This window comes from Rousettus aegyptiacus, unplaced genomic scaffold (assembly GCF_014176215.1).
Source record: "Rousettus aegyptiacus isolate mRouAeg1 unplaced genomic scaffold, mRouAeg1.p scaffold_m13_p_8, whole genome shotgun sequence".
Taxonomy (NCBI): domain Eukaryota; kingdom Metazoa; phylum Chordata; class Mammalia; order Chiroptera; family Pteropodidae; genus Rousettus; species Rousettus aegyptiacus.
The window spans coordinates 5,582,313-5,596,565 of record NW_023416311.1 but is presented as its reverse complement, the minus strand read 5'-3'; the positions used below and the strand labels follow the sequence as shown (position 1 = coordinate 5,596,565).

General features: G+C 46.8%; 1 protein-coding gene across 7 annotated transcripts in view; it reads right to left on the bottom strand.

The window, feature by feature from the left end:
- Positions 1-14,253, bottom strand: part of MARF1 (meiosis regulator and mRNA stability factor 1) — a 35,439-nt gene that overhangs the window by 5,277 nt on the left and 15,909 nt on the right. For all 7 annotated transcript variants that reach the window (XM_016156946.2, XM_016156947.2, XM_016156945.2 and 4 more), the window contains exons 13-25: positions 13,961-14,041; positions 13,129-13,365; positions 12,889-13,008; positions 11,992-12,167; positions 10,582-10,802; positions 9,489-9,631; positions 9,173-9,306; positions 8,146-8,348; positions 7,267-7,494; positions 4,077-4,307; positions 1,864-2,076; positions 593-653; positions 390-506 (exon numbers count right to left, since the gene is read on the bottom strand). In XM_016156946.2, coding sequence (XP_016012432.2) covers positions 390-506; positions 593-653; positions 1,864-2,076; positions 4,077-4,307; positions 7,267-7,494; positions 8,146-8,348; positions 9,173-9,306; positions 9,489-9,631; positions 10,582-10,802; positions 11,992-12,167; positions 12,889-13,008; positions 13,129-13,365; positions 13,961-14,041 — 2,165 coding nt within the window. The remainder of the gene's footprint in view (positions 1-389; positions 507-592; positions 654-1,863; positions 2,077-4,076; positions 4,308-7,266; positions 7,495-8,145; positions 8,349-9,172; positions 9,307-9,488; positions 9,632-10,581; positions 10,803-11,991; positions 12,168-12,888; positions 13,009-13,128; positions 13,366-13,960; positions 14,042-14,253) is intronic.

The following is a 14,253-nucleotide window of genomic DNA, read 5'->3' as shown; positions in this document are numbered from 1 at the left end:
GCTCTGCTCCCCGCAAGCCCCACGGCCCTGCTGTACCGAGCCGAGCTCGACCTTTCTCGCCTCCCACAGTCTAGTTGACCCGACTGCAACAGTCTTGAAATACTCTTTTAACAAGCGTCAGAATGATTTTTCCCTCTAACATCTGAAGTGAGTTGACATAGTGTCATTTGGGGGGTGCGATTGCCCTTTAGGAGCCATAAAACGCTGTCGGATGGAGGCCAGTTTTTTTTTTTTTTGTTATTAACCAAATACTAGACTGCTTTGAAAAACGTATGAAAACTTGAATTAATGGGAAAGGCACTCTGACGCCGCCCCCTTCCGCCCCGCCCCACTCCGGGCCAGCTCTGCCGGGATTTCCCCAGCTCTGACTCTGCTCTCACCATCCTCACCTGCCCCACGGCTGAGTTCCGAGGCTGGGCGACACTCGGGCACCTCCAGGAGACACTCAGTAGCTGCGGGCCGGTTTCCATGATCGGCTGGGGAAACACAGAGTGAACTCAAACGACCTGGAGGACGAAGATCGATCCGTCAGAGGGAGAAGTCGGTGAGAGAACCGGGCCTCGCAGGGGGTCAGGGAAAGGCGCTTACTTACTTTTCATGTCATTCTTTAACACTATAATTCTCTTGTGCCCATGTCCTTTTATCCAGACCACCTGCACACAAGACACATTCTGGTCAAGCAGTGAAAAAGGGTGGGAGATTAGCCCTGAACTTCAGGGACAATGTGACCTACTGGGTCTGCGTCAAACATCTGGAATTTAGAAGCTAAATGCCAAGAAAAATATTTCTATACTCTTATCTTTTAAAGCAATAGACACTGGTAGAATCACATCCTTTATCAAAAGCTGTGTAGTCTAAAAATCGTGAGACTCGGCTTTAAAAATATTCTTTATGGTTCTTAAAACGAACATCTCCCAGACACCGGCTCTGGTCTATAAATGGAGACAGTTCTCACATGAACTCTTACCATTTTCCCACGACCTAAACACACCTGAAAGAATGAACGGAGCTCTCTCAGACCCCTCACGCTACGCTCATCGTCCCCACCCTAAAGCCGAGTCCTCTACCTAAGGCTGCTGCTCTCCGCCTCCTCGGCTAAGCGCTGGCTCCTGGGGCTCCCCCACGGGCATCCGTCACCAAGTCCCTGATCCCAGCCCCCATGTGTCCTTATTACTTCTATTATTTTCACTCGGGCTCAACCCCCTTCACAACCCTCGCTCTGCCCTCGCGATGGCCAGCATCCTGGCCAAGCACCCCTCCCCCTCCTGTTTCTCTCAGCTCTACGGTAACTGCGGTCTTTTTCCACGTGGGAACCTGAGGCCCCTCCCTGGCTCCTGCTGGGTCCTGCCCCTGCCTGGCCGGGCAGAGCCTCTGTAACCAAGCTCTGACTTCACCGTCAGCAAGCTCCCCGGCTCCCCGCTACTTCTCGCTGCTCCGCCTCTGCTCGTGCGCCGTCTCCTCGGCCCAGAGGCCGCCTCTTCCCTCCTACACACCCTTGACAAGTCAGCTCAGCTCCGCAAGCCATGGCCCCGCCTGCCCGGGAGTGGGCCCTGCCCCCTCCGTCGGCTGCACTGACTGATGCCGACTCCCCACCTGCTCAGGTGTCCTGACTCCATGACCGACACCTTTCTGAAAGCAGGGTCTAGGACTCAGTCGCCTGGCATACAAGAATTTAATAAAGGTTTGCAGGCAAAGGTTTTACCTTCTTGAAAAATGAAGGAGAAACGCTAAATTCATTCATCTTATGCAAACAGCGTGTTCTGAAAGGACCTATCGAAAATGCCTGCTGTTTCCCCGTCTCTGTCCAGGAGTGTGAGCCACGGCCCTGCAGGCAGACGCTCTCTGAGGTCAGAAAACACCCACCTGGGGGATGGCTGCCAGGAGCTCCTCCACGCTGCTGTAGCCGTAAGCCTCGGGCTGCAGCGTTTCTCCGACGTACTTGGCGTAGGCCACGGAAAATTCATGGAGGAAAAGCTGCTGGTAGTGGTAAGTGTGCAGTAAAGAGCGCACATTCTTGGCAAACAAGTACAGGCTTGTGAGCTTCACACACTCCTCTGCCTTATCGTTAGTGAAAACCTGGTCCAAGAGGAAACACAGCATTAGACTCTTCTGGAGTGACTGGCCCTGCCCCCCGAAAAGTGAGGGCCTCCAGCAGAGAGAGACAAGGTGCCAGGACGACTTGGAAATGGACGGTTAGCCGAGGAGGAGGGATTCATTCAAGGTTCTCGCCGAGAGAAAGCCGAAGCCCTGAGCAAACCTGAGTCCTATTTGCAAGTCTAAGAGGGCAGAGGTCTGGAGAAAGTGTGTCGGAAAAGAAGGAAAATGGCAAACCTGGGGTTCAAACACAAGACAGGCAGGAGGATGAGAAGCGAACCCCAGGTAGAGAGAGTGGCACCAGACCCAAGGACTGGGACCCCTGAACCTCATCTCCCGGTGGTGTCCAGAGAACTGCGAGATGCGGGGTGACATTAGCATTCTTTAAAAAAAAAAAACAAGCCCAACAAAAGCAATAAGGATAAAAACCCAAAGCTCTTTTGTTCTCAAGTAAATGAAGCATAAACCTTTTCAGTCTTTCATGTGCCCTGAGAATCTGTAAGAGAAGGGATATGTCCCCACCTCAGCTGGCCACGGACAGCCCTTGGCCTTTACCATCTGTTTGTACTGCCTAGAACTAGTGTTCACATAATAAAGCCAGAGCCAGACAGTAGTTAAAAGAAGTAAAAACAGCTTTTTATTCAGGGGTTATAGCAATAGGGGAAAAGGAATAACCTCAGTACAGAACTGGGCTCAATTCTGAGTATAGTTAACCCTTAACAACAAGGGTTTGAACTGCATGGGTCCAATTACATGCGGGTTTTTTCAATAAATACCTGCACCGTTTTTGATCTGTGGTTGGGAGTCCACAGATGCAGAGGGCCAACTGTCCGTTGTTCTACGCCAGTTCATACAGGGGACTTAAGCATCTGCACATTTTGGTATCTGTGGGGGTCCTGGAATCAATCCCCTGTGGATACCGAGGGACAACTAAGTTTTTGGGAAATCAAAGTTATACATGGATTTTCAACTGTGTGGGGGGAATGGGGGGTGGCACCCTTGACCGCTGTACTGTTTAAGGGTCAACTGTACAACAAAGACAAATGGGGACTTACAACCAAGGGTGGGTGGAAAGTTCCTAAGACATCACTAACTGACATCCAACGCTGAGGTCTAGCCTAGAAGGCAGCTCAGTGGAGTCTGACTGATGTGGGCCAATGAGACAGTTTTTGTCAATATCTTTTAGTTATTTAATTACGCATCACATAGTTACATGGACAATGATATATCATTATTTCCATACATTGCTGGAGTTTATTGGTTAATATCCTATTTAGAACCATTTTCTTTAGGGGACTGTATTGGGTTTTTGGTATTCAAGTAATTTTGGATTCGTCGAATGAAGTAGCAAGCTTTCCATCTTGTTTAAGTGACCTAGAATGGCTTTTAAGAAGTTGGGAGTTATTTGTTCTTTAAGTGTTAGTTAAAACCCAACTGTTAACTCATCTGGTCCTGGTGTCTTTTTCAGTGGTAAAATCTCAATGATCTTTAATGCTTTTTGTGGTCACTGATCTAATTTTTACTTTCTTTAGTCAATTTTGATAAATTTTTCTAAGACCATATCTATTTCTGTAGTATTCTCTTATGATTCTTCTAATCTTAATGTGCCATTCTTGAAAGGTTACCTGGGTAACCAGTCAATCTTCCTTTCTGACTTGCATCTGACTAGTAAGTCATGTGAAGCTACCCTCCCCCCCCCCCCCCCAAATCCATCTAATTCGGAAAGAGGTAACGGCAGCAGCAAAGTCCAGCTTGATATAGGACAAAAGTACCCCAGGTCAAGAATCAGGAGGCCAGGGCTTTAGTGGCTGGGCACTCATCTGAGCAGGGTGCCTGCAGCTCTCTACACTTCGGTTTGTTCAACTACAAAATTCCCGCTTGGTCCCTTCCAGCTCTACACCCTCTAATCTAGACAACTAGGCAATCCGGAAACACCCAACAGTTCCACTGCAGTGGTTCTAAAGGAGCATTAGCACTCGCACCTCAACTAAGTAAGGCAGACTCTTCAGAAGTTCGGTCAAGGTCAGGAATCCGTATTCACGGGGGTTGAGAGGAGTGCCGTGGGCAGCTTCATAGTGTCTTTTGAGCTCATCAACAGAAAGACAGGTGGCTCCTTCCCAGGACATCAGCAGTACCAGCAACTGAGCAGTGAGGGAGCGTAGGGACTTGCGGTTGACCAGTTGGATCTGTTTGCCAGATTCCATATCTGCAACCTGGGGAAAACAAGAAGTCAGACTTATCCGAACTCAGGAGACAACTGGGGTCACACCCTGCTTGGCTAATGAGACCCACAGAGGAAAATCTCTTAATCCTTGGTCTTCGACTGAAGTGAAGTGAGTTGGGTTTGCTTTCAGCTTCTGTGACCCACACTTCAGGTGAGATCGGGGCAGAAATTATTCTCTCCTTTCCTGCTGGTCCATAACTGTAACTTCCGTCATGCCCTCCCCACTCGCCACAGAGGGAAGGAGATAAGGCTGGCCAGCTGATGTCCACTGGCCCGAGCTTGTGAATGAAGGGTTGCCGTGCTGGGCAGGGAGGGTGATGGGGGCAGTTAGCCACCGGCGACACTCCACGGGGCTGCTCTGCAGACCCGACTCACTCTGTGTATCCCAGGGCCTAGGCTGGGGAGTGAGAGAAGGCCCACCCTGACTACAAGGCGAGCTACATTCTTCTAGTCCGTCATTACTTGCCAAAACACTGGTATTTTCACATCTGACTACACATCTACTTCTCCTTTCTTTCAGATTCTCAGGGAGATAATGGGTCTCAGTTTTTAAGTGCACTGGAAGGGGAACCTTGCAAAAAGACACAGGTTATCGTGTGGCGACCAAAGAACACGTGAAGGAACAAGCATCTGGTACTGAGACCCTCGGGCAGGGGCAGGTGAGTGTGAATGAGGCTGCACTGAGATGAACACAGAGCTCCAGGGCACAAGCGGCTGAGGCGCCGGAGGCCAACCTGGGACCACAGGCCTCGGCGCCCGCACTGATCGCAAGCTGTACTCTTTCGGGCTTTGGACCCTGGAGGCAGAGGGAGGTGGGTGGCACTTGAGGAACTATCCCAGCGCCAGTGTCTTTGGTTCTGACGCTCACCTAGAGCCAAGGCAGAAGGCTGCCGGGGAGGCCCACTCCACTTACCATGACTATGGAGCTGTTGACAGCTAGATTATGCTTTCCCTTTGCAGGCTTGGGGTTTAGTCAGCCAAAAGTACCAAGTCCAGGAGAATTCGAGTCACCTTCTTAGATGCCCAGACCATCACTACTCCTCCAGCCCCTTAAGGCCAAAAGGCAGAAACCTGCTCCTCTGATGCTACATAATACACCTCTTGATTCTCAACCTGGCTGCACATTAGAATCATCCATGGGGTTTATGAAAATGCCGATGCTCAGAGCAGACCTGGGCTCGTTACAGAAGAATCTTGGAGGCAGGGTGAAGTCTGGGCACTGGCCTGCCTGGAAGCTCCCTGGGGGATTCTGGTGTGCAGCCAAGGTAGCACCCTGGTGCCTCACCCATCTTTCCGCATCTCTACTGCTCCCCAGTCATTCCCCGTTATGCATCAAAGTCTCCAGTCACAGCTTAGCGTCTTTCCTGCACCAAGCCCACCACTGCCATTGTGCTGCGTGACTAACATCCATGGGGCCTGTCCCATACCATGGCCTCTCCGTGCCTCGACCTTCTCAACTCCAGTGACATCCTTTCTACTTGACTCCATTCCAGATTCCTATCCCCAGTGTCATACTTGGGATCTTGCCACTGCCCACTTCCAAGGTAACCCATTCAGAGCTCCCATGCATCCTGCATGCAAACAGGAGCCTGGAGCAGACGTTCTCCCCAGTGCCGTCCTGAATCCTCTCCTCCGCTAAGCAGGTACTCTCGCCTTCCACTCGACACAAAACAGCTCTGGAGGGTAACTCCCTCCTTTTCATGGTAACGAACATCAAGCCTACCTACGTCTCCAAGCATCCTACCTTCCGTCGCCATGTTGACACCCGAGCGGTCCCTCCTTCTGCTAAATGCCAACTCCCACAGCTCCTGCCTCCTCGGGGCCCTCGCCCCCCACCGCTCCTCGCCTTTGCCATCCATCTTCTCTCTCAAGATCCTTCTCGGCAGCTCTCAAACATGCTCGGTCTCTGCGACCGGAACGAGAAACCGCCACCGAAAGCCCCGGCTGCGCTCTCGGGCCCGCAGGCTCCCGCTGCTGCCCCCTCTGCCCCTCGCGCTCCTCCTTCCCAGGCGAGTTGAGACGAAAAGCCGTCTAGGTTACCTGTTTCCATTTTCTTGCCTCCTCCTCCTTATTCACCAACCCACTCGGTGTGGCTTTGTCCCCATGTCTCTCTGATGTTGACCCCGCCCTGGCCAGCAACACTGAGTACTTCCACTCAGCGAGGTCCAGAGGTCACATGAGCCCTCGTCTTGCTGGCCCTGAGCAGCGTGTGAGGCTGCGGCCGCTCCTTCTCCTCGGCTGTGGACGTTCCCCATGCCTAGTGCTCTTCCCGCCTCCAGCAGCCCGTCTATCTCCTGGGAAGGTTTGTCCTCCTCTAACTGACCAGAACGTGGACTCCTTCCAGACCTACGACCCGGGCTGCCATCACGCTTTGCGCTTTCCTTTCCATGCCTTCCTCCTTCAGTGAGCCTTCTTGGTCCTGTGGCAACAACAGCCTGGAACCTGTCCAGCTGCTCTGCCTACAACTGGGAGGGTCAGCTCAGCCCAGGGCAGGGAAGAGGACAGAGTTACCCTCTCCACCCAGCGTCACTACCAGCAACGAAGGAAACCCTTAGCCCCAGCTTGCTCCTAGACCTGCTCCTTAAGTGAGTCAGAATCTGGAAGGGAGACTGTGATTACAGTCTCCCCAAAACTTTGGAGACAAAGATCTGCTTAGAAAGATCCAACTTCAGGTCAGCAGTACTGAGATTGATGTAATGGAGAATAAACAACCTGGGATAAAACGATGACCTCATCAGTCCAAGAAGACATCACTTTAGCAAGGCCACACACGCACACACAGGCAAGCGCAAAAATCTTAACTGCCAAACCTAGGTCATCATCTCTTACCTCATAAATATTAACGACACACAAAGCAACCTGTGAAGCAGTAAGAAGTGTGACGTGTAAACACAAATGCGTACACACACGTGAACATCCCAATGAAGATCACGCCGCCACAGGTTTACCTTTACAACGTGGCAGAGTTTCTGTGTTAAAGCTGAAATTGAACTGACATCATAGTCTTGGAGACGGAAAGTGTAACCAAAGGTTTTAGTGTACTCCGTGAGCAGATCCGTCATCATGAGGCAGTTATCTTTCTGGGACCGGAGCAGTTTAACAAACTGGGCGGCTAGAGCTTTGAATCGTTCCACCTCTGTCAAGGTGAGGATTTTTTCTTCTCCACACTCCAGTACCTTGGAAAACACGCAGAAGGAAAAGAAGATAGAAAATGTTATGACTGTTCGTGGAACTAAACGGCATGAAAATGGGTACGATCAGTAGCAAAGAAGCACTTTCGTGTTCTTTAACATACAGGGTTTCAGTTTTGAAAGATTAAAAAGTTCTGGAAACTGGTTGCACAACAGTGAGAATGTATTTAACACCACTAAGCTTCACACTTAAAAATGGTTAAGTAGGCAATGTGTGTCTTACCCCAAACGTTTTCTTAAAATGTCAAAAGCACTCTGTCAGAGATGGTAACAGTAATAAAAACCAACAACAGAAAGCTGATTACATTAGCAACGACCTAACAGCTAAGCATTTATATGTTCATCCCGACTTCTAACATGAGAGATCTGAAATGCATGGAGCTAATGAAAGAATATTCAGCTTAAAAATAAAAGTATTCTATCCTTTTCAAAATAATTATTGTAAAACAAGTTTGAAGAATGATTTATTTCTTTATTGAAGGAAAAAAATTACACTTACCTAAAAATACTAATGAGCCAACAACACTTCTCTGATAGAAATATTCCAAACTTTCATCCTATTTCCTAACTCCCTTCTTCTCAGGGGGAAAAAATTTCCCTTTATATTGTTCAGAAAAATAGAATTTCTTCACTTACTTGTAGAATATCCGGTATGGCTTCGAAGAGTTCCAGTAGCTTCGTAAACCCGTAGTATGCGAGTTTGCACTGCCGGCCGAAGTGGTGATGGTACGAGGGGATGAATTTATTAAAGGGCATCCGGAAGTGGGGCTGATGCCTCAGCAAGTCGACGACATCCCGGGAGAACTGTTTTGTCCTTTCTATTTCATCCTGAGTACGTTCTTAAAGAAAAAAAAAAAAAAAATCACACTCTTTTCCTACTCATTTGCGTTTAATATTAGTCCTATGCACGGATGACAAGAGACGGCACCTTTGCCTTCCAAATGTCACAATCTAAAACGAGCACACTCGTCTCCTCTTTTCTCTTTGCAGGTGGCTCAAACTCGCTCAAGGGCAGAACACGAGGAAGTCATGATACTATCAGGGTACAGAATGAATACACGCACGCACCGATGAAACCGCCTCTCATAAGCTGGAAACCATTTCTCTAGCCCCCACTCCCCCGTCTCCCACCTTCACCCCATACGTGAACATGATACACACACAGGTCTCCGTACTGGAAAAAGTAATCTAGACATTTTTTCTATGAAATCACACTTCTGAATATTCCCATGCTTTTTATTCATCTGCTCTTTAGTTAAGATTGCTAGCAGAAAAGAGCATCAGGCATCAAAAATATAGAGAAAAAGCTTAAACTTCAAAACATTGATTTTTCTTTCCTTCTCAAGTGTACATAGTAGAGACAAACGACAGCCATGGTCCCTGACTTTCGAAGGGATAATCACGGGGTAAACAGCCACAGAGAGGCTGAAGAGGCATTTAGAGTGAGTTCTTTAAAACTAGCCTCCTTTTCCTCCCAGCAGGGGGCTCCACCTACTCTGAAGAACCCAAGACCTGCTGCTCAGCAGAGTTTTCACACTGCACTTGCCATGGCATCTTTAGGGACCACAGAGGAGGAGGAAGAAAACGCATCCCTTGTATGATTCCATGTCAGAATCGCCACTGAGACAGACCACTTTCCTCTAGCGAATTTCAGTCAACTTACCTCTTTTGGGGATACAGATCACCATTTCGTTATCTTGCTGGGACAAGCAGACAGTTGTGTCTGGAATCTCTGAGATGATATCGATCAACTCACAAACCCCATATTCGGTGACTTCCCAGTCCTTTGAGAAACACCTAAATTTAAACCATGGAAATGGGTGAAGAATGAGAATTATCACTCACCAAAGTAACTTTTATAAGTTTTCCAAAAGAAGGCTACACAGAAAAGTTAGATAATTACTTAAAATCTGGGGAAAGAAAAAAGTGTTTTAAAATATTTGCTTTCATTTTTTCTTCTTCTCTTCTTATCAACTCACCAGTGATACGCCTGCGAGAATTCTCTCACAATGACCTGTTTGCTGGCCTGGGACTTGAGGAGTTTGAGTAAATCCTGAGTAAAGCGCTTCACCTGAGCCCTGTGTGTAAGGGTCAACAGACGTTTGGAGCCCATTCCGAGAATCTGCAAATCAAACACTTGCATTATTTATACTCATAAGACCTTGGCAGATACTGACTTGTTGCTGGCTCTTCCCTCCTGTTACTGCCTCAGAGAACTGTAAAAGATCAAAACAAACAACTGCTCAGGTGCCTCAGGTGCCTGGGGCCTTTTTTTTTTTTTCTTTTTTTTTCCGCCCTGCATAGTCTTCCCAAATAGTCCTGAGTACAGAAATGAAAAGCATATTATCAGTTTGGATGAATAATTTTGTCTCTAAAAGACAGCTGAAGTCTTACAGGCCATTTTTACAAATGGGAAGCTATGATAATAGTGTTAATAGGCAAAGACTTCTCAGGAACCAATGCTATGCTCCAGCCCAGTAACTGGTCTTCGACTCATTTATAAGGTGCGTCCATGTCCGTGGCAGTTCCCATGTAATAGTGAACAATTCTGGAGAGAGCTGTGCTAGGAGGAGAGTCAGTCTATAGAGATTGGAAGGCAAATGCCCCTGAGTGCCTTAAGGCAGGGGTCCCCAACCCCCGGTCTATCGGCATGTATCAGTCTACGGCCTGTTAGGAACCAGGCCGCGCAGCGTAAATGAGCAGCGGGCCAAAGAACGACGCTTCATCTGTATTTGCAGCTGCTCCCCAGCATTAGCGTCACCACCTCAGCTCCACCTCAGATCATCGGGCATTAGATTCTCACAGAAGCACTGGTCCCTGGTGCCAGACAGGTTGGGGACCGCTGCTTTAAGAAGTTCCTTTAAGTTGGAAGCTTGCAGCTTTCTGAAAAATTAAGAAGCCGCCCCGTATATGTGTTCCACACACCAGAGAAAGCTCGTACAGGATGTTTTGTTCTGAACTGACTTCTTGGGAATTGATTAGGTTGCCGGCTTTCCTGTTTATCTGGCTGAGGTGGCCAAAGCCGCAGAGGAACACGCGCATCTTTAAACAGCAATTCCTGAGCACTCTCACCTGCAGCACATGAGGCACTGCTTCCAGTAATTCAATCAGCTTGGAATAGCCATAGTCTGAGACCCGGCACTGCTTTGCAAAATGATGGTGATAGGACGGGATGAAATTACTGATCGGTATGACGCAGGATGGCTGGCTCTTCAGTAAGTCGATCACTTCTCTACTGAACTGGATCAGCTGGGGGTTACCCACAGGACTTTTGGAACGTAGAAGCCAAGGGTCTGGATGGTGGGGAGAGAAAAAGAACACAAAGTCACAAAGCATGACGTCCGCAGCTGAAAGAAAGGTAACTCATCTCGCCCTCCCGGACTTGGGCTCAATCGTGACCAAGCAGATGACATGAAGCCACTAATTCTCACCTTTATACTCGGGTACCACATAATTAACAGGCTAGCCCAACTTATTTATGGGCTGGCAAATGCTTTCCCACTACTTCTCAGAGTCGAGTAGCCAAGGTAAAGCATCGTTCACCATAGTGTTAACTTACAGCAGAAGAAACAATACACAGGAAGTTTTCAGTTTATAAACTGGTTGTATTTCAAAGATCCATTTGTAATTTGGTCATGTGGAACATACCTTCCCATCTTCCCACAAGAACAAAGTTATAAATGGTCATCAAGCAGGTAGCCCAGAGGAGCCTAACTAACCCACAGAGCAGCTAAAAACACTGCCCAGGACACCATGGACAGCGATAATGTAAAACTAGTATGATATAAAATGAAGAAACTGGTTTTTGCATTTATCTTGAATGTTCACATAATTAATTTTTAATAGCATAACAAACGGGACCCAGAGTGGTCCAGGACTGAAAGGAAGGGGCATGAGGAGGTGGGTAAGAAGCTTTGGTACAAACAGAGCTCCCTCATTAATCACATCTTTCTTCCTGTAGAGCAGGGAGTTGGGGGGAGAAAAGGAGGAAGTGTTGGGAGCCAAAAAGAAGAAAGTGAAAGTATGAAGGCAACAATGTAAAGTGCTGTTCATTGGTAGCAGGATTAGACATTTGCACCTCAGGAGATGCCCAGAACTCAGAAACTCACCCAAATCTAGGTTCGAATGTCCTAGTCCTTTATAGTTAAATCTTGACTATATCAAAGTCATAATTATTGACCAAAATGCATTTCAAAGGTAAACCTGCATTCAGAGGTATTTCCTTCAAATACTTGAAACTATTTTTTAAAGGTAAATCAACTGGCAAATCAAAAAGCTTCAAAGGACTAGGTAGAGAGATGTGTAACTGAGGAACTGGGTTTGGGCTTTCTTACATGACTTCAGAGAGCAGTTTCTAGAGGATCAGAGGAGACGCTCATGGTGCGTTCCGCTCAGCCAATAGTGCTGCTCTTTGAGATAAAAGCCAAACGCTGCCTCTCACCTTAGATGATGGCTCAGAGCAACCAAACACCTGACACCTACCTGTGTTTGGAGGTGGGGGCTTGTTGTGAATCCACTTAACTACTTTGACGCCATTCTGTGCAGTGGCGATGTTGACACCTGGAATGCAGGTGATGAGGTGTTCTAAGGGGACACCCCCTCGGTTTTCCTGCACCACTTCAAGTTCACCAAACTCTGCAGCATAACAATCTGGAAAGCTGAAGCAAAAAAAAAAAAAAAAAAAAGAGGTTAATTAAAATATCGGAAAAGCAAAGTATCCGCTAAACAAAGGGCTTTATTTTAATGTATCTATTAATAAATCATTTGTTTAAATGCTCACAAGCTGGGTTTGGAGTTAAAATTAAGGTCCCAGGGAGTTGATCACTCTGGAATTTACCTCTTTGATGCATTCTGATGGTACTAGAAATTCCAGGACAATTTTCTAGTAGAAGGAGTTAAAAAAAAGGCAACTGGATTCCAAGTGCGTTATTCACCTGCTTTTTAGTATTGTAGGCCTTAAGGCAACTTAGTCCTGCGTTAGACCCCACAATGTCTACCAGATGGTACATGGTGTGGTTAAAGACTTCTGAAGAACAATTTTCTCTCTCAAATTTTGAAATCTATAGCTATGTGAGGTTGTGTACACTCTCATAACACTTGTGCAACCTTTTGTGATAGCACTTATGATAATTTTGTCTCTGTGGAGAAGAAACTGCCCTATTTATGGTTTTGTTTCTAAAATTTAACACCAACAAAAACTTTCTTGTTGAAACACTGAGTGAATGGATCCATTCAGATTTAGTTTAACTGACTGCAAAGATAAAGACGTTAGAATGAAGCAGTCTATGATACTTGCTTGGAAAGAGGTGTGGACAGCGAGGGCAGATTTTCTACAAAGAGAACCAAGGCATCATATCGCGATGGTTCTGACGTGCTCACCTTAATAACGGCACAGTGCCCTCGTGCGTCTGCAGAAGACTATGAACCTGGGGCGCAAACGTCTTCAAAGAGAGAATCACAAAAGGAATCTTGTAACAGTCCGGATCAAATTCATGTTCGCTGCAGAAAAGACACCACCACAGTTACCTGACATCTCCTGGTGTCCACAACAGGCTTTCTAACAGACATTCCCTGCCCTGCTACAAAAGGGGTACTTCTAAAGGAAAATGGGCATTGTACCTGAAGTCTTTATTGGAACAATGCTGTCTGCAGACAGGCTCGTGATACTCTAACTCTTCAAATATAATTGGGCTGCAATTCGTTGAGGAGCCGTCATGTGACTGGGAAGACCCCAGGGGGCTCTGTCGGGCCTGACTGCTGGGTAAGAGACACACCAGTCTTCCATTTCCGTGTTCACGGATTGCAACCGTGTCTGTTAATTTATATAAATCTGACACGTTTAACTTGTGTCCAAACCTAAAAGCAAGGAAAAAGAGATGCTGACTTAGAACATTTTTCTTTGATTATACAGAAATGCCTGTCCTGTTTAGCAAAGGGCTAAGACCAAAAATGGTGCCTCTGTCTCTCCAAAAGTACAACTGGAATAATTTTACTATAAATCCATTCACTACCGAACCAGTGATGCTTGGCATGCCCTCGAGGGCAAGGAGTCTCCCCAGCTCTGCACTCTGCACAGAGCCTCAGCCTCTCATTCCACTGACACTAGCTGAGCACCTACCACGTGCTGTGTTAGGTCAGACCCAGTCCTTGTCATCCTGGAGCTAATGTTCCAAAAGTCTCAAAAAATAACAAAACTAATCGGTCAAGTAGAAGAAAAATTAAAGTACAGCTTTGGGGACTGAGGCCTAAATTTGCTAAAAGTGAAAGAAGTTTTAAAGTTTATGTTAAAATAGAAATTTAATTCTAACACAACTGTCTTTGTCTCATTCCTCCAAGAGGCTGGACGTTCTTTAAGAGCTGCTACAACAGTTTTATGCCAATCACCAATCAACATTCTGGAAGTTACCAATTGGCATTGACTGGATCAATGAAAAAAAAAAACCTAACTTACTTTTTTTCATAGATATCAGTAAATTTAAAAAGAGGTAGACAACAGGCGGGAGCATCCTGAAGAACAGATATTGTTTCTGCACTGTAAGACAAAAATTTAATTAATTAGAGCAAAAATCCTGTTGGATATCAACAGGCAACTCCCAAGTTTTCATTTAAAAAGAGTACACAAAATTGATTAACACAATGTATGTGCAAAATAAATTTACCAGTTTCTGACATGTTAGAATTTATTTTCCAGAAAGATTTAAAGAAAGGACCTTAGGACGGGGCGACTAGAGCCAATTTTTAAGT